The sequence below is a fragment of the Empidonax traillii genome, unplaced genomic scaffold (assembly GCF_003031625.1).
Source record: "Empidonax traillii isolate 1590-97213 ecotype Southwest subspecies unplaced genomic scaffold, ASM303162v1 scaffold382:size1915631, whole genome shotgun sequence".
Taxonomy (NCBI): domain Eukaryota; kingdom Metazoa; phylum Chordata; class Aves; order Passeriformes; family Tyrannidae; genus Empidonax; species Empidonax traillii.
Genome location: NW_020955575.1, coordinates 1,317,930 through 1,345,265, shown reverse-complemented (window position 1 = coordinate 1,345,265; position 27,336 = coordinate 1,317,930). Strand labels below are relative to the sequence as shown.

The 27,336-nt window shown below is 35.4% G+C and overlaps 1 protein-coding gene across 3 annotated transcripts in view; it reads right to left on the bottom strand.

The window, feature by feature from the left end:
• EPHA7 (EPH receptor A7) overlaps positions 1–27,336 on the bottom strand; it is a 150,664-nt gene that overhangs the window by 22,023 nt on the left and 101,305 nt on the right. For 2 of the 3 annotated variants that reach the window (XM_027893118.1, XM_027893119.1), the window contains exons 6-8: positions 9,444–9,568; positions 5,682–5,862; positions 5,035–5,051 (exon numbers count right to left, since the gene is read on the bottom strand). In XM_027893118.1, coding sequence (XP_027748919.1) covers positions 5,035–5,051; positions 5,682–5,862; positions 9,444–9,568 — 323 coding nt within the window. Of the gene's footprint in view, positions 1–4,545; positions 4,612–5,034; positions 5,052–5,681; positions 5,863–9,443; positions 9,569–27,336 lie in introns of those variants that run through there. The other variant, XM_027893115.1, reaches the window with a different exon arrangement.

Genomic DNA, 27,336 nt, shown 5'->3' with positions numbered 1-27,336 from the left:
AGACTGAGGCAAAGAAGGCATTCAATACCTCAGCCTTTTCCTCATCCTTGGCTACAATGTTTTGCTCCACATCCAAAAAAGGACGGAGATTTTCCTTGGCCCTCTTTTTGTTGTTAATGTATTTATAAAAACACTTTTAATTATCTTTCACAGCAGGGGCCAGATTCAGTTTTAGCTGAGTCTTTGTCTTTCTAATTTTCTTTCTGTGTGACCTAATGACATCCTTGTAGTCTTCCTGAGTTGTCTGCCTCTCCTTCCAAAGGTCATAAATCCTTCTTTTTCCTGAGTTCCAGTGAAAGCTCCCTATTTAGCCAGGTAGGCTTTTCTTCCCTGCTGGCTCATCTTTCAGCACATAGGGACAGGTTGCTCCTTTGCCTTTAATGTTTCCTTCCTAAAGTATGTCCAGCCTTTCTGGACCCCTTTGTATTTAAGGGTTGTTTCCCAAAGGACTCTCTGAACTAGTGTTCTGAACAGGCCAAAGTCTGCCCTCCAAAAGTCGAAGGTAGATGTTTTGTTGACCCCTTTCCTTACTTCATCAAGAACTGAAAATCATTTTGTAGTTGATATGCCCAAGACAGCTGCCAATCACATCTTCCACCAGCCCTTCTCTGTTCATAAAGAGCAGGTCTAGCAGGGTACTGCCCCTGGTAGGCTTCCTTACCATCTGTGTCAGGAATTTATCTTCCACACATTCCAGGAACTTCCTAGACAGCCTCCTCTCTGCTGTGTTCAGTTTCCAGCAGATATTTAGCAAGTTAAAGTCTCCCACAACAACAAGGCCTAGTGATTGTGAAACATTATCCAGCAACTTATAGAATAGTTCGGCCACCTCTTTATCCTGGTTGGGTGGTCTACAACAGACTCCCACCAGGGTGTCTGCCTTGCTAGCCTTCTCCCTGATTCTTACCCATAGGCACCCAACTCTATCATCACTGTCACTGAGCTCTATAGAGTTGAAACACTCCCTACTGTACAGAGCTACCCCACCACCTCCCTTTCATCTCCTGTCCTTTCCTAAGAGCTTATACCATCCATTTCAACACTCCAGTCATGCAAGTCATCCCAAGTTTCTGTGATGGAGACTATGTCATAGCTTTCCTGATGCATGATGGCTTCCAGGTCCTCCTGTTTGTTATCCATGATGCGTGCATTGGTGCAGATGCACTTCAACTGGGCTATCGATTTCACCCCCAACACTGGCATGCTGCCCTTAGCTCATTTCTAGCAAGCTTGGTCTTATCTCTTTTCCCCTTCAAACCTAGTTTAAAGCTCTGTCAATCAGCCTGGCCAACTCACAGACTAGAATCCTTTCCCCCCTTTTAGACAGGTGATTCCCATCTGTCTCCAGCAGGCCTGGTGCCAGGTAAACCACCCCATGATTGAAATGGAGCAGGCAGGTGAAAAAGAAAAAAAAAAAAAAAGAAAGGAAACTAAACTAATAGCTGGTTAACTAAATTGTAGGTGGTATGACAATTACTACTGGCAGTGGTATGGGTTCCTGTTGCAGACTTCAGAGGTTCCCATAGAAACAACTAAATCATTTTTTTCTTGGGAGAAGTGAGCCAATCAACATGATTTATTTTGGCACTGACACTGACCTGTACCGACTGTTCTCCCTCCTCACGCCCCAAAACAAACCCCTTGCTATACTACACACATTTAGAATAATCTATCTACACTAGAGGAAAATTACACACACACAGATGTGCCCTTCAATTTTATTTCGTAACGAAACTCTGTATTTTCTCTACATTCTACCTAATGCAGTTGAGAAAGGTCACATTATTAATATTACTCTTTACCTGAAAAGAATGAAAGCTTATCTTTGAGTAACTATAACTTCCTGAGATACCCAGGTCAGTAGGATGCTTCTGTAGGCTTGGTAGAAGCTTGGTAGCATCCCACTCATGGAACGTCTAAGAAATCAGAGTTAACTGTCTTGTGCATGAGTGCAGGTGTGTAAGTAATACTCAGTTCCTATAACACAATCAGGCCATCAGAACACACAATCCCAAAGAATGTCAAATTTCTGTAAAATACAGCATTTTGTTAAACTGTTCCCTTCTCTCTTTGAACTTCAGTGCAAACCTCACTTGGAAGTGAAGAAGAGGCAGCATCCTGTCACAGTGGCCAGGGTGTGAAGCTTCATCCATCAAAAAGTTTGGAAAAATCCCCAGCCTAGACTGTCATCTAATCCAGTAGCCAAGATGGGAGCACAGAGGCTGACATATGTGAGTGGGTTGCTCTGTGTAACTGCCTCACAGATTTTGGATACTGGCACATTCTGGAAGCAAGCAGAGGATGCTTTTTGGGCTCTGGAAAATGTTTGGGACACTGGCCAACTGGTAGATAGGTGGGATGCAATGAATTATATGATGCCATTTTACATCTTTAAAAAACCCCATGGCTTGATTGTGGGTATGGTCTGGTATGAATTCAGTGACAGCTTTCTAAGACATTTGACCCTGTTCAGGTACTCTGCTGATTCTCTCTTCTGCGTGATGAACTCTGTTAGTGTAAGGGTGAATCAGAACCCAGCTTCTGATCCCTATGGTTTGGCAGAAATAAAGATGCTGGAGTGTTCTTAGAGGAATGATTCTGTGATGCAGAAGACCTTTTCAGGGAGTGCCTGGCATGGTCACTAGTGTCACTGGTGCTGCCCCAGTGGTGATGACAGCGAATCAGCAGCAGGACAGAGAAGTCTGTCCTTAACTCTACTAAAACTGTGCTCAAACTCATGGGGTGAGACAGGGAGCTGGTATGTGGGCTGATATCTGATCTGGTGCTATGATATGTGCACATCCAACGCACAATGCTTAATTTAATATTTTGCTTTATGCCCTCGATAAAATTGTGTAGTATTGTTATTTCAGACATTAAAAATAAATGCTACATATGCATCCTCTTTTGTTTGATTTAAACCGATTCATGGCAAAAGGAAAAAGCAAAGACTTTGTCATGCCAGGTTGTGTTGAGTACTTTTACTTTAAGAGTGAGAGCCATAACAAAGTCAAAGATTGGTCACAAAGATCTCAAAGGTCTTTTCCAACCTAATTCATTCTGTGATTCTGCAAGTGAAAAAATCTGCTTCAGTTACAAAAAGCACAGGATCATCTTTACATCCACTGGCCACAAGCCATTTAACTTGACTTTTAAATACTTTAGTGAACCAAGAGATAAAATTGTCACTTAAGTGATATTCTATGCATTTGTGTGTTTTTCCTGAGGGCCTTCTGTCTCTAATAACCAACAAAAAATACAATGACTAGAGTTATTGACTTGAACTGTGGCAAACACGGTATATAGTAGAAACACTTTGCCTTTAATAAGTATGTTTACTTCATAATTATGAAATTTTTACATAAATATTTATGCAAAACCCACATATATGATATGCTCCAATACAGGCTACATTCCAACAAATATCCTATGTTCCATGCAGGATATGTTCCAATAAAATATGTATTATTTTACATATCAGTAATGTTATTATAATGGATGTTAGTTCTTCAAATAATGAAAGGTGGCTATGCAGTTTCTGCCGCAATTCAGAAAATGAAGCACGATACAAAGATCTACTTAATTAACAGCATCAACCAAAAGTGCCAACCAGTTAAGTATCAGGAGAAATCCACACAGATAACATGACTACCAACTGTGATGGTCATTATATATTCTTGCATAATATATGTGTATATTTTCCTCTTGAAACACTTAATAATTTTTAAAAGCTGCATTCAGAAATCCACTGGAATAATGAGAAGATAATGCCACTAAACTGTAGCATAATACTGGTTTAGTGTTCAACACTACAGTACTTCACTTGAGGCATATTTCTTAAAAATGATCCAATAAATGTCTTCATTTAAAATGCTAACAAAAGACTAATTTGATTAGTCCACATTTTCATAAAGCTATAAATAAAATATGAGAAACAAATACTTTCATGTAAAACTATTTTAGAAGAATTTAATGAGATTTACTATCTTTTTACCAACAATTATTTCTGAAAACCGTATATGGGAACCTGTGGAAGCTTATCCTTGATAGGAATTATATTTTATAATGTCCTCTTAAGTTAATGGAAAATACGACACTTTAAAAATTTTCTTTCATGAAAACACAGGACATTTTATATGGCATCTCAAAACACAAAGCTGGCTTGTGACAAGAAAAAACCTGCTGTGCATGCTGGCAAAGCATCTTTCTGGTTTATATGGATTTTTTCACCACCTGAGTGAGAAAAAGGGTACAGGAGCTTGGTCAGTGATGCATTTATTATAGGATTTCCTAATCTTCCATATGTTGACCAAGACTGTTTACCTCTGAAACTATCATTGCTAATCTTAGCAGCTACCAGAATGCTTACATTTAGTTTATAAAAAATATGCAGATAATTAAGGAAATGTTGGGGAAACATTTTGAAGAACTAATTTTAAACCACTACGGACAATAAATTAGCTAATTAGCAGAAACTTATGACTGATTATGACAGACTTTTAATTTGTTTTCCAGAAAACTACTCAAAATAAGAAATTACTTCTGGCTGTACCTTAGGTTCCCATTCTGCAAAATGGGGATTCTGCTACTGACTCTTCCAAAAGCAGAACGCTACAGATGGAAAGTATGCTATTAGATACAGAGCTAATAATATTAGTAATAACAGCTTATTGCTGCTATTATGGTAATTACTATTTCAATTATGTCTATTAGATATGCAGTATTATTCGTTATTTATAGTTTTTATATTCTGTGTGAAACTAAGGTGGAATCAAGACCTAACCACTGTGTTTTAAGAACACCCATAAATTGTTCCGGCGACACCTGGCTGCAGTTAATAAGATGCAATAATGTGTGTCTGCCCCTTAGATATGCTGCATGGAATGCAGAGAGGGTATGGCATCCATACCCTTTGAGCTTGTAGGCTGTGTGTTCCCAGCTCCAGTTCTGGAGCAAATGTTCCAAAACAGGGCAACCAAATTTGGGTCTGCAGCAGGGTGGTGGATCTGCCAGGAACACAGTTCCCAAGAATGGGCTCACAGCTGCCAGGTCTCACTGATGGAAGACTTTCTTTCTGAAGACACAAAATGTGGAAGGTTTTCTCTAAACATGCATGCACTACGCTGGTGAGTAAAAAAGGTATCAGTATGATTTTTAGGCAAATAAGGGCACAATTCACTGCCCATGAATTCAAAATACGCTAAAGATGGATTTAAACCTTAAACAAGACACACACATAAACAAAACTATCAAGATTTTCTTCAGGAAATCAAATGGAAAAAAAGACCCAGAGAAGCCTCTGTGGGTTGAAATCTCCTCCTTCCTTCTGCCCAGCTACAGAAGAATCTAGTTGAGTTATTCAGCTCATCACTACTCACTTCTTTTTTGGGGTGAAAGAAGTGTGTATTTGAATTTAAAAAAAAACAAAACAAAACAACGTCTTTATGTTAGAAGGACAGCAGAGGAGATGAACCTGATATATTACAAATCTCCTCCAGCCAGTTATAAGACTAATTTGCAGTTCTATGGTAAAACAAATTATTGAAGCTCATCCTTCAAAATACAATAACAAAAATCCACCTTCCTGTATAACTGTTTCCTTCTAATTGTAATTATACTGCTTATAACTCCTTTCTTGCTTTACTTACTACCTCTACAGAAAGGGTTAATTTTCTATAAACCTAATTGCTTACCTGTGGCTTCTTCCAGTGTGGCAACATCCAGTCTAGGGCTGTAATTTCCATAACCAGCAGCAGTAAAAGCACGAATCTGGAAAACATATACTGTTCCTGGCTTTAGGTTATTAATAGAAGCTGAAGTGGACTTGGTTTTCAGTGTTGAATAGGTCCTCTCCCTTTGATCCTGGAAACAATAAGATAAAGATTAAATGACATTTACAGATCAGATTTTATCATGGCTGCAGAACAGCAACTGACAGTCAGCCTGGGTAGTTTATTTCAATTTGCTGAATGTTCTTTTCCCCCAACATAAAAAATAAAGCATACTCTGTGGAGTATTAGAAAACATTGTCAATGCAATGAAGAGCTCTAAGTGTAACATAAAATTCAAATGGGATGCTCACATTGTTGCTCATAAAACATCCAGACAAAAAATGATTGCTTTTTTGGCTCTGATTACATTTTGTGAAATTTTGATGAGAAACAACTCAACCGCAGATTTCCAGTGGAATCCGTGGGGTCTAAACAGTTCAAGGACAGGGAAATTCGCTCTTTCATGGTAAGAACATGACAAACATATAGCTGTGCAACCTGCCTCCTGTCTGCATTAACCTGGCTTTTGTTGTCAGCTTTTTCTTATTTCTGGAGTACTTCAAAGTTATCATGAATGAAGTCCCAGACATTGTGAAATGAATGGCAGCACTCCGGCTGACATCATTACTTTGACATTTTACTCTTCCAACACCTTTAACAAATACAAAATTGCCAATGTATAATTGGTTGGATTTTGTACAATTTCTGAGGTCCTTAGCTCAGTTTTCACTTTAGATTTTTTTCCCCTTTGGTTTTTAGTCTTTTCTCAGTTTTAAACTCTGTTAAAAAGAAGAATCCAGGGAAAGAAGCTCAGTATGACACTCCCCAAATTTAAAGCTGTAAGATTACAAACCCTATGAGTAATAACTCACTTTCAAATAGTACAAAAGCTGTATCACAGATCATTACAGTATTCAAAAAGCCCTACTTATTCATCACTTTTACTGACACAGATTATCTTTCAGCATAGATATGTGCAGCCCTGTTGATTTTTGGTGGCAGATGCAACCCTGATTTGAAGGGCAGAAGAGATGAATTAACCAACCATCTGAGTGCACCACATGACCAGAGAAGCATGAGCTGTACGCAGCAGTGCTAATGAGACAGATACAGAGGGAAGGAATAAATTTGTACTCATTTCAATAGTACTTCACCCGCTAAAATTTATGGAGAATCTTCCCCTTTGCAGTCAGTAAAGCAGCAAAGGCTTTTGCAGAAATACAAGGTTAAACAGAACATATATGATTTCTTTTCTGAGATTCAGTAATGGCTTTTCCTTGTTCTTGCCCAGTCAATTATTTGAGCAAGCCTCAATAGTCTTGGCTAGCAACAACTTTTTCATATCTTCTCCAAGAGGATTTAAATCGTCTGTAAGTGAGGACCGTGGTGGAATGTGTGTTGGTATGTGAGAAAGAACAGGAATGCTTGAGAGATGAGAAACAAGTGTAAGGAAACCATAAACAGGTTTGGGACTGTAATTCACAGTGGAATTTCAGAGTTTGGGTTTTGATGCATAAATGAGGCTTATTTGAATTGCCAACAGTTCTTGCATTCAAAATAAATAAATAACAAAGAAATAAAAATAACCTGTGATAGAAATCTCACAGGACAGGCTTACTTTGGAGATTTCAGGCAGTTTCCATTCCAGCCCTAGCCAGAAGTGAGAGGTGAAAAAAACACTTATCAGAGTATTTCAGAAGGACAGAAATGTTTGATTTAATTTGGCTCTAAAGGGATCTGAAAGTTCAGATCTTTTTCTTTTCTTTTCTTTTAAACTGGCAGAACAAAACTTAAGCAGCCTCTCTCATTCTGAGCAAGATAAGGGAGTACTTTTAAAGCTGAACTTCGCTATTTTGGAAGGAAGACAAACATTTAAGTATTTGTGCAAAAATTGTCTCAGTTAAAGATATATAGCCAGGTTTATCTGTGACTGTAGAATGAGTTTTGTATTCTCTAATTAATTTCACTGTAATAAGGACAATACTAGCAGATTTCCTTCTGTTACAAAACAACTTCGACATCAGTTCTTCTCTTTGCAAACACAGCAAACTGGCAATGAAATTCTCCTGGTTATTTAAAGTAACATGAATATATAGGGAAAATAATATTCTAAAAGCCACATTCTAAAAGCTATCACTGTCCAAAAAAATAGTTTATTGATAATTTTTCTGTCATTTTGCACTACCTATTTAAATTATTTATTGTATTTAAACAGATTAGAAACCGCTCTGTATATTAAAAAAATTCCTAGGTTTTTAGTTTGCTATTTTTTTTTCTTTTTGTGCAGAGGACAGTTTTGCCCTTGTAAATATGTAAACTTTTTTTAAATATATGGACTTAAGTTATGTGTGTATGCACACACAAATGCTGTCAGAACAAACATTACCTGATAAAATTAGTAAAAATTCTTTAAAAGACTGGTTTAATTAATAAAATTTCTTTAGAAAACTTGTTTAATTATCTGTACACATATGATAAATTTTGTCATAAGTCTTTAGAGCCCACAACTTAAACTGGAAGTTAGCATCAACAAACAAATATTCTATTGCTTTCCCAAATCAAATAAAGATCTTTTGATAAGTATATTTGTGTAATTAATTACTGAAAATCAAATATGACACTTGAGCTTAGATCCAATCTGGTCTGAATTTACCTAATTCTGTGTTACCTAAACTGACATGGTCTTTTTTGATATCGAGGTACTATTACCTTGTTTGCAGACATGAAATGTCCTCACGAGGTATCACAAAGGAGCTCCTTTGGTAATTTTTTTTTTTTTTACTTTAATTTGTTCCTTGTTTTTCACAGAATGTTTTATAAAAATTAAGAGTATGTTATGTTATGCAGTCAATTTCCCAGGGAATCTGGAGTAGATACACTTAGTCGGGGTCCCGTGACAAACATATAGCTGTACAACCTGCCTTCACTCTGCTTTCATCCAGCTTACGGTTGTCAGAATTTTTTTATTCTGAAGTACTTCAAAGTTATCATGAATGAAGCCTTAGACACACTGAAATGAATGGCAAAACTCTGACTTGACATCAGTAAGATTGCAATTTCACTCTACCAGAAACAGAGATCACTTCATCTACTATTGAAAAGCAGCCTTCAATTCATTATTGTGCTGAGAGAACAAGTGAAAAATAAATTTCACAATGCTGGTCTTTTTTTAAAGGACAAATAAGAAATATTTATTTGCTGAAACCGTAGGAAGTGTTTTGGAAATTTTCAGACATCAAGTCGAAGCTGCCCAGCTCATATGGAAATAAGAAATGCAGTCAGGGGTTGTATTTGATATACCATCTCAAGACCAGAATTACAGTGATACAGAAGGAAATGAAACAAGCTTCAAACACGGTGTAGAGGAGACAGCAAAACAACAGTATAATGGTAAAATATCCAAGCCCAACTTAACAATTTTTTAAAAAGGAAAAAAAAAGGCAGATTTCAAGAGTATGTTTCATTTTTAGTATGCCAAAATACAACATATGAGACATATGATAGCAATAATAATTGTAGGATTTAGCTAGTTATTAAAAATAAACAAAATCACCAACTTTGGAGAGACAGGATAGTTGATAGCTGATGCCTTTAACACTGTTTCACAACACAGCAAGCCAAGATAAAGCAAACAACACATTGCTGTACATTACAGATAATCTAAGCACTTACTTTCTCATAATACTTGATTTCATATTCAGTAATGACTCCATTGGGATGTTCTGGTTCCTGCCAGGAAAGCTCCACGCTCCTCTGCAGCACTCTTTCTTTCATTACTCCACTAACTTGCGAGGGAGCTGTTTGGACAAGATGTGTCAATAAATAAAAAGCAAATTTGTTGGGTGCCTAAAATCAAATGTCATTACTGATCCACCCCATGCTGAGCCACTTTCATTAAGGTAAAAGAAAGCACCTTTTCATAACTCACAATACAAAGCTAATGAATATTCAAGCGTTACCGTATTACTGTTCATGAACTTAGAATAGAAATTGAACTAAAGTGCAAACAGCAAAAAGTGGCATTTTTCAAGTTAGTGCAAAACTGAGATTGATGGGGTAGGAATAACAATTAGGCAAATTAATTCTGAGGATGATAGCAAAGCAGATTTTTAGATTGATGTGTAGTAAATTAAAAGTCTAAATATTTATTGCATATGTTTCTCAAATGCACATAAAAAGAAAAATAAAATTTTAGAACCAAAATCACATTTTAGGCTGATTTGATATGACTGACTCCAATTCTGCTTAAAAACAATCTGTCACACTATCTGATTATGACATGACTTGGTGATGAAAATAACCTTGTTAAGAGACTAAGCCCACTCTTTTTCATTAGTTCAAACCTTTCCAGGACATTCTCTGTTTAGACCTGAAGTTTCCATACTTGGTCTTGGCAGTTTTGAAAGTGCGAGACAATTTAAGAAGTAGATCTTATAAAAAAAAGGGGACACTGTCTTCCTCTGCCTGACTCTACAGAGACATATATACATGCACACATATACACTGAGTTTTCTAATAAACATCACCCACAAACAAGGACCTTTTGAAATTAAAAAAAAAACAACCCAATATACAGGCATTACAGAGCCATTGATTCTCACATAAAATGTTTAAGAGAGAATGTAATAAAATGTGAGAGACTGAAAAAGTAACTTGCTTTATCAGCTTATCTCATGTTTAACAAAAAAGACAGCAGATATTTTACTGATATGCAGCACCAAAGGAGGCCAAACATCACAGTTTTCCTCAAACATACATACTGCCTGTATGAATATAGAACAGAAGTCCTGTAAAACTCTAGTACTTTAAAAAAAAACAAACTACAATTATGGTTTTGGAACCATGCAGAACTTGATCTTCTTCTCATTCAGTTCAATGGAAATCAATTTTGCTCATGCAAAAGATAGAGAGGATCTCATCCTCAGCCCCCTACAGTTAAAAGCACAGTTACATTTACATGTACAAGGACTTTGTCTTGGAGCAGAGTCAGAGACCAGAAAGGTGTCTAAGATAAATATATTAGAGAAAATAAATTACAGATAATAAAGATTAAATTAGAGATAAATTTACGTATATCTTTTTCAAGCACAGAATCTAGCACTGATTCTATACTGAAATGTTTGTTTGAAAAAAAAATTCTGAAAATTTTAAATCTTTTTCTAGGTAGAAAAAAATATCGCCGTATTTCAGAACTGTATATAAAGCTTTCACTACATAAACTAATGTACAGATCCTGATAAAGTTCAGATAAAACAAACATCTTATCCCAAGCAACAAGCAGGTGAACTTCACTTTCTCCAAGTAATTTAAATAATATACAACACATAAAATGCACTCTCTGGTATCATTTAGTATAAAAATATAATGATTAAAATAAAAATATCTACAGTATAATAAAGAAAATAATCCTCTAAACAATTAAAATTGGATTGTTAACTTCTTAATGTAATTTTAAAGTTTCTAGCTTTTTTATAAACTTAAAACATGTAGAGTTTTAAATTAAATTTATTTATATTTTATTAGAGGCTCCAAGAGTCCATGAAAATTAGGGATTGAAGCCATGCATGATAATTTTCATTATGAACTATTATGTTGTATATAATCAATGTAATCAAAGTTGAAGATCTCTTGATCTAGGCAGCCTAAAGTCTTAGAATTGTATCAGGCAAACACCATGGGTTGATGCATAAAGCCAGGATCACTCTCTTGCACTCTCCTCACTTTCTAAAGGCTTAGTGATTTTCACTCTTTAATTAGTGTAATATATTTGGGGGTTTTTTTTGTTGCTAAGACTCTGGAATGCAGCAAACTGATTTACTCTGTCTAGTTTTCTTTGCCATGATGAACTAGTTGCCTATTTTGTCTAAATGAGTACCACAGCATCCTGGATGAATTTCAGAGAGGTCATTATGCTTCATGTATAATTTTAAATCTCATCTAGATAAATGTTTTTCAAATTGCTAATCTTACATTTTTAGATGTCCAAAATTGTTAATGTTTGCACTTACCATGAAAAAATTTTATATTACCTAGGTCACTGGAGTTTGCTCTCAACATTTGCTACTTTTTGGTTTTGCTTATCACTTTTTTTCATTCCGTTGGCCGCAGTAGTCATTTTTTTAAAAAAGCAAAATGAACTTGTTTCCTTTTATTAAACACATACATCGAGTATTAGTTAACTCTGTATTCTCTACGTGGCTTTCTTACAGATGGTTTTGCATTCATATTTTATTTGTTCTGGCTTCTTGACACCTGTTTTTAAACCTTTAGCCAACTTCTCATTGTCTATACATGTTAATTAATTAACAACCTTTCTATGGTTTTGAAACAACTATATTTGAGCAAGCATGAAAATGAGTTAAAGCATATAATTCATCCTTAAATACAAGATAAAATAGGGAACTAAATTACAATTTAAAAAAATCTATAAAACCAGGATTAAAAATAACATTTCTAGCAAAACAAATAACAACAACAACAATAATAAACAACAACTATTTCAGTTCCCTTTTTTAGTAATCTACTTCTTGCCACTGCATCTCTAACAAAGTCTGTCATGACAAAGACACTTCTTACAACATTTCTAGACAACTAAGTACCCAGTCTTGAATGACTTGAGCCTGCATAATCCCTACTGTATCACTTCAGGTTACAAAGAAGCATCACTTGACAGAATCATTATTTCCATAATATATTACACCAGGGGATAAAGGCTGTTCAAAACACCATTTGCTATCAACTTTCTTTCTGATAAACCTCATCTCCTCTTTTGCTCCATCCTGCTGACACAACATCCGATGCATCAAACACACACAGCCTCTCAGGGCTAACAGGCAGATGTACCTACACACGTTGCATAAGAAAGTACTTTGAGAATGACAGGCCCTCAGCACACTCATTCACCTTTTTAAATGCTTCAAATATACCATTCAGCAAAAGGAAAAATTGATTTTCCCCAGGTTTCAACATCACAGCCACAGAGAAATATAACTCTGCTGGGTTTTACTGATAAAGCCTTCAAGTTATATAGATTTTGAGCTGGTCATCATTTTCAGATCAAGTTACAGAAAAAGTTAAAACTGCGGTGACAAAAAGAGCAGGATATTCCAAGGATATATTCCGTTCCAGAGAGAATACTGAATCGGGTAGACCGATGTGTAACATCCATACTGCTAAGCCAAGCATAAGGTAGATTATTAATGTGTGCAAATATTAGGTATAGAAAACAGTGGCGATTGTTTTGGAAAGCACTGAATTTAGTTCAGAGTCCTCTGAAAAAGTAATAATATTGCTCATGCCTTTAATCTCTGTCTTTCAGAGTTCTCCAGACTAACATTTTCCTTGATCTACAGTGTGCTTTCCACAAGACAAACGAGAGTTCCAAAATTAAATCTTCTTCACTTTGTATAAAACAACAATAACTAAAAAAGCCACGAAAAATGACTAAAACAAAACATAACAACAACAAAACAAAACCAAACAAAACCAAACAAAAATGCCAAACACATGAAGAAAATCAATTAAAATGGAAAAATGAAAATATGTAAAGTTGGACTTTTACATGTAAGAGGAATTATGTATAATGTACCAATTGCTAGCACAAAATCATCTGTAAACATATTTTGATTGAAAATAGATAATTCAGCAAAAGAAACATACCAATCCATTTCTCAGAGACTTCTAAAAGTCCTGAATCTTGAATTTGTCTCAATTCTATCAACAGAATTGGTTGTGGGAACTTTTAGTTTGATACCTTTAAACAAGTGTCTCTAGAAGCAACATCTTGGATGTTTAGTAGTTTATATGTATGAAAGAAATTATTTAAAATCCTTAGAAATAAGTGTTTCAATCCTGCAGGCACACTACATACAGGAAGTTTCATAAATGGACATGAGTGCAGGACCAAGCCCTACATAAAAAATGCTACCAAATATATATTTGTAACTCCAGTTTCATGATTTTTCATACAAAGGCTAGAGAGTGAATGGTCTACTAGCCTTCCTTAACCTTTTTTTTGTATTTCTTTATCTTATAATAATAATAACGTACTGAAGTCAATCTGAGCTTCATCTCGCACATGCCGAAATAAAAAATAACACTACCACTTTCATAGCACAGGACCTTTACAGCATTTCCTGAAGGACAAAAACTCCTGGCTTTTGGCCTCTTTTCATATCATGAAGATATGCAACAATCATTCAAAACCACCAGCTTTTCATACAGCAGCAATGAGATCAATTTTACATCCCTGTAAAACTGTATCTTAGGGCCCAATATCAGTTTTACATTACAAGAACCTTTACACCATTTTTCTGCAATACTGTTCTGCAGCAGTTGGAGGGTGGCTTGATATTGAGCCCAAAAGGGACATTGCTAACAGATGCAAAGCATGGAAAAGCAGAGCTATCGGTATCCCAATGGTTACAACCTATTATTTCTTTTTTAAATGTCTTTGCTGTCTCCTTTCTCAGCAGAAATCTTTAGATAACAGTGTTGCTTTGACTCTACATCGATTTTAAGTGAGACTGGAATCTGGTATTTTACCAACAACAAATGTAAAATGAATCCATGTGTATATATAAATAAATAAAATAGTAGCAGAAAATTATACTATTGTTAGCTCTTAAAGGGTTATTCAGGAAGAGAGTATAAAACGCTATACTCCATTACAGTCCTACACTCAGATTACCCAAAGGGCACCCTTCTGCACTGGCTTTTACATTAATTTGCTCCCAAGAGAAAGCACGTAAGTGAAGTCACAACCTGGCCTCCAACCATGCTCCGGTTTGCTCTGAAGGGAAACTTAGACATCAGAATTGCCGAGTGGAAGTCAAACAGATTACAGACCTTGAGGAATTGTAGCTACTGCTGTCAGGGGCCTGAGGCTCAGCATGTGGCGTCACACTGGTTTTTGTGCTGGTCTGAAGCAGGATGCCTTAGGATACATGCCCTCACTTGCTACAGGACACGTGCCCTTGCATGATTCTAAGGATCTGTCGGATGTACACAGAAGTCACTTAAAACCTAATCTTGACAAGGGTTTGGAGGTACTGGGCAAATTTTAATACTTTACAGTATAGATATTTCCCTTATTTATATATTCTGTTTCTTAGAAAGATACAAAATCTATTTGTCAGAAAAAGTTACATTTGTACATAAAATATATTCTCTATATAAACTTTTAATTTTATTTATTATTAAAACTATTAAAAATTTCAGAGCACTGTAATATGGCACTCATTTGAGTGCTACTAAAGCCATAATAGAAAGCTACCACAGCTTGTCCTTGGAATGCTTGGGAAAAAATTGCCTACATTTCACTTCATGTTTATACTAATATGAACAACAATTTTCACCTTATTCCATATGATAGTTCATGCAAAAAGATAACGGAAAAGATTAGGTAGCTCTTACACTGAAAAATATTAAATGTATTGATAGAAATTGATAAGATTTTCTGTTTTGTTAGAGTGTATTTGTCTCCCCTCAGTTAAGCCTCCACATGACAAAGCAGCCCATGATAAAAGGTTATTGAGTACCACTGTATTATGCCATTAGTACCCATTGCTTTGGATCAATGGCAGAGAAATTCCCCACTGTGTTTACAAGCTGTGGCATTCAAAAAGAGACCCAAATAAATCAGATATTTTACACTAACAATATCCTACAGAGAAGTCATTTTAACTTCCTCTCTGACACACTTTACTTTCCGGCTCATAAATATAGCACAGTGTGCTCACAATGCTTTGTAAGCCATGAGCAAAGGCACACACAGTTCTCTGAGCCACTTGGGGATGTCCTGAGTACATGGTAGCAGACAAGGTAGTCAAGTAATACTTAAGTGCATTACTCCATTACATTTTTTGCCAGTACTTTTGTGTACTCTCTAAGTACCTGTTGGTCTACAGAGAGAAGCAGTTCCTCTGGTTCTGAATAAAAAGTATTTCTACCTGAACACTTTTGCATATCAATTAATAAATAAAATCATAGAATATGCTGAGTCGGAAGGGACCCATCCAGAAAAAAACAACAAATACATTCAGATATCCCCTAATATTATTAGGGAAAGCTTATGGTCAAATAGCATTATCACCAAATATGTAGTGATTTACTAATTGCCCATATCTTTCATACATCTGATGCATTTAAAATACTTAATGGTTTGGTAATTCCTTCATCAAACTCAAAACTCAGAAGCTGGATCAGTTCTATAAGCTCTTTACTCTGGTAAAATTCTGGGGAGGGAAAGCAATAAAAAGAACGAGCCAGAAAGAAATTAGGCAGTTTAGAGAGATCAGGGCTGACAGCTTGTCTATCACGTTTTTTGATTTTTTTTTTAATTTTTTTTTTCTGGTCACAGTCTACATCTAGATCCATTCTATGAACTCCCCTGTTTCTCCTGCCTGACATTTGATACAAATATTACTGTTATGTCTGCATCTCATTTCTTCCAAAACTAGTGACTTGGGCATCAATCAGTGCTGAATGGATGCTGAGTTGCGTAACAAGTGACAACATCGACTCCCAAGATATCCACAACTCTTGTTTTGTGAATAAGTTTTGACATGTCAGGCACAAACCTGATTCTTACAAATGTGTTAGAGTAACAAACCAGCCTTACAAATAACAGAGAGGGGCCTTTGTTCTCCCGAAGCATTTGTTTTCCTTTGCAGAAGAAATATTTCTATGTTAATTAGCTTTTTCTTTTGTCCTGTGTTTTTTTGCAATTCATCTTTCATAACTTTTTTTTTTTTTTTTAAGAGAACCATCTGCCACGAGCCTTGCAGTAAATCCTTGACACACAGATATTATTCTTCATTAAAGAAAACAAAACACCACAAAACTCCCCAAAGATGAGGATACTCTTTTCCCTGGTGGGCTACTCAGACACATTATGTTCTCCTTCTGTCTCCAGTCATCTCTGCTGGCAAGTGTCAATTACAGACATAGGTTTTAGGGAACAGAAGGATAAAACACAATTTACAAATACTTTCCTCTGGAAGCAGACAGGTGTAATGACTGAGACTGTTTGCTGTAATTGAATTTCATGCTGTCATCTACTCAAGTCACAAATAGATGTCAGCTTCAAGGAAGACACACATGGGGGAAAAAAAACAACAAAACTCACAAACTAACAAAACCCCCTTAATACATTCTTTTTGCTACCATCTAAGCTAAGATTGCTGCTCTACTTTGACTTCTCTAAAAGTTGCTTTTGCTGGAGTGTATGAGGTGATTTAGAACTGTGGCTTTGGAGGTTTACAGACTAGTGTGATTATGTTTATTTAGTGTAAGATGTCCAAGACACAACTGAATGAATTCCAGCCCCATAACAAAGCATTTTATTTCAGACATAGCCAACCAAAATCTGGAAACAAAGTGCCATGCCAAAAAAATTAAAACCACTTGATCAAATATTAACAGAAAAGCACATAAATATTCTATATAGATGTCAGCACAAAACAATAATTATCACTGTGCCAGAGGTTTGATCAAACTGATGCCTCCAAAGACATAATTGTTCAGCGGGGGGGAAAAATTGCTAACATTTCTAAAATGTGTAACAACTTCTGTTCCAGCCTTCCTATGAAATGCATCATAAGGGCACTTCTAACAATGGGAATATTTCTGAAAGCAGCAGGGGTAGTATTCACAGGGAATGCTGGAAGAATTCCTTGCAAAAACAGTCTGCATTTTCTTTCACATTAGGAGGTGTTCCTCTCCCAAAGAGCATTAAATCTCCAGATTTTAACAAAATGGATAAATATCCATCTGGGAATCTCTGCTACAGTGATAAATATCAGAAGTAGTAAGCCTGAAGTTAGTGCCTATTGCACAGGAGGGAAAGCCATGTCAGTGAGGGGAAGGTCAGGCACAGCACTCAGCCTATGACTCCCTCTGCCAGGGCATGTGGAAGAAGCAGTTTCACTGACCAGAGTGAGGTCACCACTGGGGAGAACTGTCATTGACATAAACACAGTATTCAAAATTTCCCTTGACATATAAAAATTCACATACATTGTGACAACTGAGAAAAAAATTAATTTGATACATTGTCGATTGTCCAAATGAAATAACATTGGAGGTTTCCATGAGTTGTTCAAACAGTAGTGCTGTACAAAAATAGAGGAAAATCTTTGGAGTAATGTATTTTGTAAAGTGAAGCTATTTGATTGATTTGAATATGCAATATAAATTAACATGTGCCTAATCAACAGACAAAATTATTTTGAACATAATGCACATATTTACTTAACAATAAAACCCACAAATTTTGTAGTAAAATATTTTCAATTTCTTTATATTTTATCTTTTTTTTTTTTTTTTTGGCACCAGTAATATTGTAATATAAGGACTTATGTGACGATATATGATAAACTGGCATGTTTTTTAAAAAAATATGTCCTACCATTTCCTACACAAACAATAAGCTCTAAACATAATTTCAAAAGGATCTTAAATATCTGTCACTTTGAGGTGACATTGGTTCATAAATCTCCTTACTGCTCAAAGTAACCTTCAATTTAGGGGGATTTTTTTGTTATTTGAGAACATGCTATGCTTCAACACTTCTCCAACTTTTGCTCACCGGAAGACTTTGCACAAAGACTTGTCTAATGCAGAAATTTATTAAGCTGGAAACACATCAATCATTTAATGAAAGAATTTACTATATGGTTTTAAAACTGTACAGAATCATAGTGGCTTCACTTCTCTGAATGCTATGAGGCTCTAAGGGAAATCCAAGTTCTATATCCAAAGGTTAACTTCTTAGAGATTTAGATTATGAAAATGTCAATTGCACAAATTATAAACCCATTTAGCTTTCTGATTAGTTCCACATTTAGCATACCATTTAGGGCTCAAGTCTGACCTCTCATCAATTATATTTTAGTTTAGCTGCATTGATTTTATCTAAGTTATCCTTGCTTTATACCAGTGGAAGCAAGATCAGAATCAGGTCCTAAGGGTAAAGTAATTAAAAATGTAATTACCACAACTGATTATGAAACATAGCTACACCATTAATTAGCAACAATTTTTTATATTTTTAATGAAAATATTATTATTTATTTGCCAATTTCTCAGAGATAGGTTTGTACTTTTTTACTCAGAAACAGTTCTGGATGGGATCCAGACAATCTAACTTAGGCACCTGGGTGCACCTACCCTTTAGGCGGTTACAGCATACATAAATGAAGTGATTAAGTTCACCAAATAGCTTTGCTCCTGTGACAGAGAGGTAACTGCACTGCAAAGATCCAAAAAGAGGGCCTGCCTTTTAAATTGAGACCCATAAACTGTAAAACATCCTCACTTTAGGCATCTTTGAAAAACTTTCTCCACTGACTGCATAGTGAATTTAGGCACTGATTTTAGAACAAACAGATGAACTAGTACAGCAAATAAAACTGACACATAACATTTATGTACTTTTTAGGTGAGGTAAACCCCATCTTTCTCACACATTATCTAGAATTTCTTCCTTTCTCCCAAATTTTCCTTCGAATTTAAAGAGGTATATTCCATGATCCTTAAAGCACTTTCAGGTAATTAGCCTGGAGTTTTCTCTGACTTACCTCTCATGCAAATCTTGTAGGATTCAGGTTTCTACATACACTAGTATAAGTCTAATTCCTGATGAGCCTAGAGGTACTTAAACAAACTGCTATCTAAATACTGTGACTATATACATAACTCCAACTCCAACTTCACAATTGCAGAGAATAAATTTAATGCTGAAAATATTCCTAAGTAATACTGAAGTTTGAACTAAAATTTTACTAGGAGAAAAAAACAAAACACAAAACATAAAACAAAAAACCCAGACCAACAGCTTTTGAATCTGATTCTCTTTCAGTTTTTAATGGTGTGAGTAAGTAGGGATTGCATTGTCTCCTTTCATCCTGAATGTTGAACTTTAATCAATATCCAGGATGAACGAGATGAAAATAGAGCTCTTTGCAGTAATACAAAACCATGCAATGATAAGTCAGAAAGGTTAAACTTTTAAAAAAAAAAGGGGGGCAAAAAACCCCAAAACAACAAAACTGCTTCTCTTTTACTGCACATTTACTCAATATATTGGAAAAATAAGCAAAATTACATAAGCATCCTTGAATAGTTTATTATGGTTCTATTTACCCAAAATAATAAACTTTTGATCTGCTTCTCCATTCCCTCACTCACAGTTAGGGTATTGGGAGAGTGGAGGGTTGGTCTTTCTTTCAGACTGCATGGCACAGATGCTGATCTGTATTTAAAAGTATGGAAAAATGGTATCCACATCTTACAAGTCCTTCCAGATTGTAAAGGATACAGCAAAGAGACTGTAAAACTGGAACAGTAAAAGAGCAATTAAACTTGAGTCATAATTACAGCACTATCCTGTGTCTTAATGAAAATTACTACTTTCCTACACAGACTATGTAGATCATTTTTCTTTTTTTTTTTTTTTCTATGAGAGTTTCCAAGTCTACAGGAGAAATTACTGCTGCCTACATGTATGTATTGCACAAATGTTGCATTTGCCACCAACAACAAGAGACTTAAATTGAATGATTCCAGGGCACGTCACTAGTAGGGCAACTCAATTGACATGAGTAAGCCTAGTGTACAATATGGGTCATATTTAGATTAATCAAACAATACAACATAATTTAGACCAATAGTCTATATAATACCAGAATGTGCAAGCTTGTACGATATGCAAAGAGAAACAGAAATAGGACTACATCCTCTGAAGGACAGCCTAATGCCTTATTAATTTGAAAAAGCTCTAATGTAATTATTTACACTCATAAATGTATTATAACACACTTATTAAGATGGATATACATCAGGATCATTAACATCTATAGCTTGTTTCCTTAATGAATATGGTCTCAGCCCTGCTTACTGTAGGAAATGAAAAAAATAAATTATTAGTACTGAAATTTCCCATGATAATAAATATACTGAATGTTCATTACTCTCTCTTAAATGTGCATGTAAAAACACTGACTTAGAAAATAGTTGTGCTAAACCACTTGGGGACTCCTCTTATTATCATTTAATGACAAAAATACTCAATCTATTTATTACCTAGGTATGAGGTTTTTTAGCTCTTTATGTAAGTGCCACTGAAAAAGCTGAAATATTAGAGGGGTTACTCAACTAATCAAAGCTCTACTGTACATATGCTCAGGGATAATAAAAACAGAAAAAAAAAAATCCTCCATTTTTCTAATTGGCCAACAGTGGCTGAATTAGTAACGAAATAAAGCTGGCAATGATAAGGGCACATCTTATTTTAAATCTCTACTTGAAGGGTTTATCTTTTTTTAACCTTTTAATTTATTTAATCCAAACTAAACTAAAGGTTTATAAAATATACATATAAAGTCAGATAATATAGAGAGCCATGGCACTTTTTTTAATAACATTTGTATGTACAGAAACCAATGAGAGCTTTATACACGCAGTATGTGTGTAGGTTAAATAGAGTAACTACCTTCAAATGGACCTGACTGTAAACTTATTTCAGATGTGGAGCGCACAACCGGCTTACCTTTATTAAAACAGGTTTTGCTGCATACATTACAGCATTCAAGGTAAAGTACAATTCATCAATAAATATATCTTCTTATCTGAACAAAAATTTCACCCCCCAAGTGTTCAATACCTGCCTGGACTGATCCCATCTAATTTTTCACCAGAGATATTAAAATACAAAATAAAAGTCTGGCCTCATTAAGGTTCTTTCAATTAGCAGAAAAAGAGATGCTGTTAGTCACTCAGATCTTAGGCAAGCAAGTCTTAGATGGGCCTTTAAGCTAGATTGTTCCTCAAGGTATGTCCTGAGATGGAACCTACATCTGAATCTACATCTATAACATAACTGGTAGGACTGTCTTTTCAATCTACATCTTTCTTAGGGTTTGGTTTATTAATTATTTTATTATCATTATTTAATTTTAAATCATTAGTCTAATATTTGGTTTTTTCTTATAGAAATGCAGATATGCTAATTTCTGGTATTTGTCTCAATTTATTACCCACAGCTGGGAAGTAGCCTCCCTAATTTAAATTCTTGAGTCTATGCAGTAAACACCAAAAAACACTCACAAGAAGAAATCTAATTGGGGAAAGGGGCTGCCTTTAAAGGCCTATGGAGAGGCATTCTATCTGATACAGCTCAGGCACCCAGCTAGGGTAGCTGGACTTCCCTCTAAGGGATTGCAGAAACACCTGCCACACTTCTTCAAGAGATAAACAAGGCATATCCCTTAAAGAGTCTGGTTTACTTAGAATTTAAAATTTGTGCCAATATGCAATACACAGCAAAGTTTGGCAGATGGAGTCTACCACCTACCCACCTTTCTGCTGCAGACATTAACTTTTCTCCAGGATCCCTAGAAACCACTCTCACCCCATAGATACAAACAGGCTTTTAAGTTTCTGCAAATAATTTCCACAAGATTGCATTTTAGGAAACGCACATAAACAAAATACGTAGAAATACACAATAAATTAGGATTGTGAATAATGCACGTTTGTGAAGTGTAACATGCAGACAGCTGGCCAGCTGACCCACAGCACAACACCTGTATGTGTGTGTCTTCAGTGACGGTGCTTAGCCTGAAGTTACAGGATCACCCCAAATTCTGCTTAAACACTACACTTTACTGTACAGCCAGTCCATCCAGATTACATACTCCAGTGTTAAGTATGTACTCCTCCCCTTTTAAATTCTGTTGGAAAAATGCTTGCAAAAGAATTTAAAAAAAAACAAAGGAGATCGTCAGTATGGCATTTTAAAGTACTTAGAATGTACTTTTATATGTATATATATATATATTTATTGTATATCTATTTAATATCAAGTTAGGTTTCAAACCATCCCATTCTCCTCAAAGAAAACTAAACCAGGAAAGAAAATACAGTTTTTTAGCATTTTAAAAGCAGATTGATTAAATTAGTGTGAAATTATCCTTTTTGTTCCTTTCCTTTAGTTTTCATATTAGTCCATATCTCAGGGAATATGGCACAAGAAGGAAGAAGGAAGGGAAAAGTTGTGGTTTTTTCAATCAGTGCTTTTTTTCTGAGAAATCAGATTCCTGCATCTGCCTCATTGACTTCCACATGCAGAAAGCAAAATCTGGAAAAATTTTGGCCCAGCCCTTACTATATAACAGTAAGTGAGGTGCCGTGACTGATCTGCAGTACTGGCTCAGTAGTTCCAGAAGGTCAGGAATGCAAGCAGCTGTCTAGAGTTTAAAGGAAGTTTAACTGTAGGGGGAAAAACCCCAACAACCAAACAAAAATAACAAAAAAAAAAAAAAAAAAAAAAAAAAAAAAAAAAAAAAAAAAAAAAAAAAAAAAAAATTCAGTGACTTAGCAGAGGCTTACAGAAGGTTAAGCTGTCTGCATAGATGCAAACAATGACAATAAAAATGTTAAAGGAATTCTCCTTACCCATAGAATATCAATGTTTATCAGAGGAGCTTTATCTTCTTCTTAACAAGTTGAATCATGCAAAAGCAAGATCAATAAGAGAGGATGCCTTTAAAGCTACATGATTGCATAATGAGAATTACTTTGAAGAGCTGGCTGCGTATTCACGGAGAGTTAGCAAACTGTCCCTGCAGGCACTGGTGACATTAGGCAGCTCAAAATACAGTATTTCACTTGAAGCACATCTGACTCATTCTATTGGCATAAACATCACATGTTTAGCATTAACTGCTTTTACAACCAGCTTTATAAATATAGTTTGCTTCCCTTTCCAACGGCTGTCTTCTCCTTTCTTTTGTTGCAAATATTTTTGCTTGTTACTTTTGCCTCTGACAGTTTGACAGTTATTACCTTAAGACATTGCAGGTGTTCTTTAGTTCTTTTCAAAGAAACATTTAGGTACCTAAAGCCCTCAGCACATTAACAGGTGACTAATTTTTAATGGTACACCTAAAAGAATAAAGCTCAAAGGTATAAAATACAAATAAAAATAAAAGGTGACAGAAGAACTTTGTGTTTTTTAAAAATCTAGTGGTGTTATTTTTATGGTGAAATGAAGAATAACCTAATCACTGGCATTTTATAACACGGAACTATAACATTCAAGTTATATCAAAAGGAAGACACTACTCTCTTAATTAGGCTGCTAATCAGCAGAGTGAAAGGTGGATTGACAGTGTTAACATTTGCTCAAGGTACAGATTTCGAGATTGTCTCCAATATATCCAGTTATAGCGGCAGTTTTGCAGGAATGCTGGTTTTGCTTAAACAGCACTCTTTGCCCCAGTCATTCTGGGACTGAAAGTAAACTCTCTTATTTCCCTTGTTTCCACAGCAAAGTCCCTCTTCCAGGAATCAGGACCTAGGAAAAGGGTGCAGAAATGTCCCCTAGTCAGTATCAGCTTTTCCTGGATAGAGCCACAGGCTTGTCTGAATGGAAGTTGATACAGGTAAAACTCTCTCTTTCCAGAATAAAACAGACGAGAGAAGAAGGAAGGCCAGCCTTCCTTTTAAACATCTTTTATCCTACTATCTCTTTCCTATGAATGCATGATGAGACTGATTTGAATTTTTTTCTTTATAGGCTTCCTGTCTTCCTTCCACCTTCTCTTGTTTTGCCTATATTGAAATGTAAAAACAAAGTTCCTCTAGCATTGACTCAACTATGATTAATGCTGTTTCACACACTCAAATGCACTCAAATTTTTCAAATAAAGTTGTGATACTTGAATAACAAAATGTTGGATCCTAATGAGGCCTAAATTCCACAGAATTTACAATATGAAATGATGACAAAGACTTTAGGTGTCTCTACTGTGGAAGAACAAAAGAGCATGGAAAAGACAACCTTCTTAAATATAGCAAAATAGTGATATTGTAAAAGGAAGGCTATATCCAGTCATAAGAAGGATGAATATGAGGTCTGACCCAAATTTACATATAGTTTAGAGCAACTTCAGGAAGTTATACTTCTAGGGCTCCTCTAATATAACTACAGGAAAACCTTTACTTAACTGTAATTTAACTGAAACTTACATAACTTAAACCTTTACTCACAACAGATCACTACAGAAGACTTTTCTCTGTGATGTTTGCCCATGGCAGATTAGGAGAAGTATTAAAAGTTACATAAATAAATCAGGATTGTACTGGCACTGAGTGGTTTGTTTAAGAGAAAATTATGTTTGAACAGAGATTGTCTAAACTGGACTGCTTTGTACATCCTAAAATTATCTTTCATCCTTTTAATTGCAAATGGTAAATTCTGTTTAAAATAAAACTAGGATATGGTACTCCTCTCCATCCCTCTCCATTTTGGAACAATGACTAGTTAGTAGGCAGAATCCATACTACCAGCATGCATCCCCCAAGGGACTGGAAAGTATGTGATACAGTGTGTAGGACCTCTTTCTTGAGAAAAAGGCCCAAAGAGTAGAATCCTAAGGGCTGGAAAAACAAATTATGTCTTTTCATCCTTAAAATCATGCAGCCTGGTGTTAAATCACAGATATAAATGTTAAAAAAAAAAAAAAAAAAAAAAAGAAAATTATGTGACTAGAATAAAGAAGTGATCTTAATGAAATTAATATTTCTCCTTTTTCATTTTCTTCTGACTCTTTTGTCATGGCATTCAAACACAGTTTTCTTCTAAATAGAATTTATGTGTGTTTTTTCAAATTCTCAAAAGATTTGTTATTTCAAGGGAGTTATTTTGAAATTGCCAGTCTTAACAATGGTTTATTTAATGCACTCTGCAAAACTATTTCTCTCTTAGACATACACTTTCACTTACTATCTTGGTGTTTCCATCTTTCTTTTTAACTTTCTAAGTTTATTTTACCACTTAAATTCTTTCACACTCTGAGGTAATCAACAACCTCATTACGTATACCAGGATACAGCTTTTTAACTTTTTAACTCACACTCTGGCAATAAGGGCTGTGCTATGGTCTTTTATTCAAGATGTATCACCTGGCACTTTTTTTTTTTGTTTGGTTTTTTTGGTTTTGTTTTGTTTCTCGTCTACCTGATTCATTGAAGCTTCAGCTGTGAATAGAAGCTAATACACCTGCTTTGTTTTTATTGTTCACCAGTTAAATAATTCTGCTCACCAGAAACGACCAATGCTACAAATGACTTGTGCATTAATGACATTAAAGAAACCAAAAAGTGTTAAACTGATGACCCTTTAATTATCACATCTTTATTGATGCATTTGCTGCATATTTATAAATGCTGTTGGACTTTTATGTTGCCAGGACATTGATTTTTGCCAATTAATGAATCTCTGTGTCCTGACAGAATACTATCTTTCTTGAGCTAGATACAGATTTCTGATTACACAGAGATGTTCTTGGTATAACACTGTAATTTCTCATTTTAATGTTCTTTTATTCATGAGAAATAGTGAACTGAATTTGCTGGGATAATTAACATCCCCTAACCAATCAATAATAAATATCACAAAACAAACAAACAAAATCCACCAGAGTGATGTTGATAATACAATAAATCACTACACTATGTTTCCCTTAAAAAAAAAAAAAAAGTAACATGGGTATGTGAAGACAATCCTGAGTTTTGCAATGCAGGTTTTATAGCCACCAGCTGCTACCATAGCAAATTTTATCTACTTTAAATAGGTTTTCTCATTTGATGATCTAAATTTTTACAGCCATAATTCCACTTAAAAGATGTATTGTTTATTAGCCTTTACTAAAACTTTCTGTGAAATACTAGTTTTGAAGCATGTCGATCGGAAAAAATACGGAAAGCAAGGAATTTCATTACTAACAGAAACACAGCCACCTTGGGTGTTAGAGATTTTCATCTAAAATGGAGCTGGGGGAACTGAAGCACCTTAAGCATCAGCACCTGCCCCAGTGATGGAAGGTGTCTGGATGCCTCATTCTCTAATGGTGATTTCGAACCAGGAAACCCAGGTTCACCATCATGAAACTTGAAGCTCTAAGTGATGCACCAAATTTAAAAATAAAATCTCCAAGACTCCTTAAGTTAAAGTTACATTCTGATCTAACATCCTATGTCTTGTTCTTGGATTCATGGAGTTCTTAAAAAAACCCCAACTTTATCACTAGCATAGAGACTTCTGTTTAGGTGCTAAACTTGAAAAGCACTAAAATTAGGCCAGAGTCCTTATCTAGAAAGTGTATGTGACCAACCTTAAAGAAATATATGGTCCCAGGGGAGTCTGGAAAAGCAGAGTTTTTTTCAAAATATGATCTACTGTGTGATTCCAATCTCAGTTGGCCAATGCTTGCCAGAAAGGTCAGCAAAGCTTGCATAAGGTATAAAACACAGCATGACAAAACACTGAGCAACAGCCTAACAAAAAGATGTTTCAAACTGAAATGAACAACACTTACTCCCTCACCCATTCTTAACGGTGGAAATGGTGACATCCCCCTCTAAAAACAAGGTGAGAGGAGAATTCAGGGCACTCAGTTCACAGTGCTGTTCCTGTGTTAAAAGCTGGGTCTGTTCAAGTGTAAACATCAATCTAGTGATATATGCTAATAAGATGCAGGGAAACAAAATCATGAGCTCA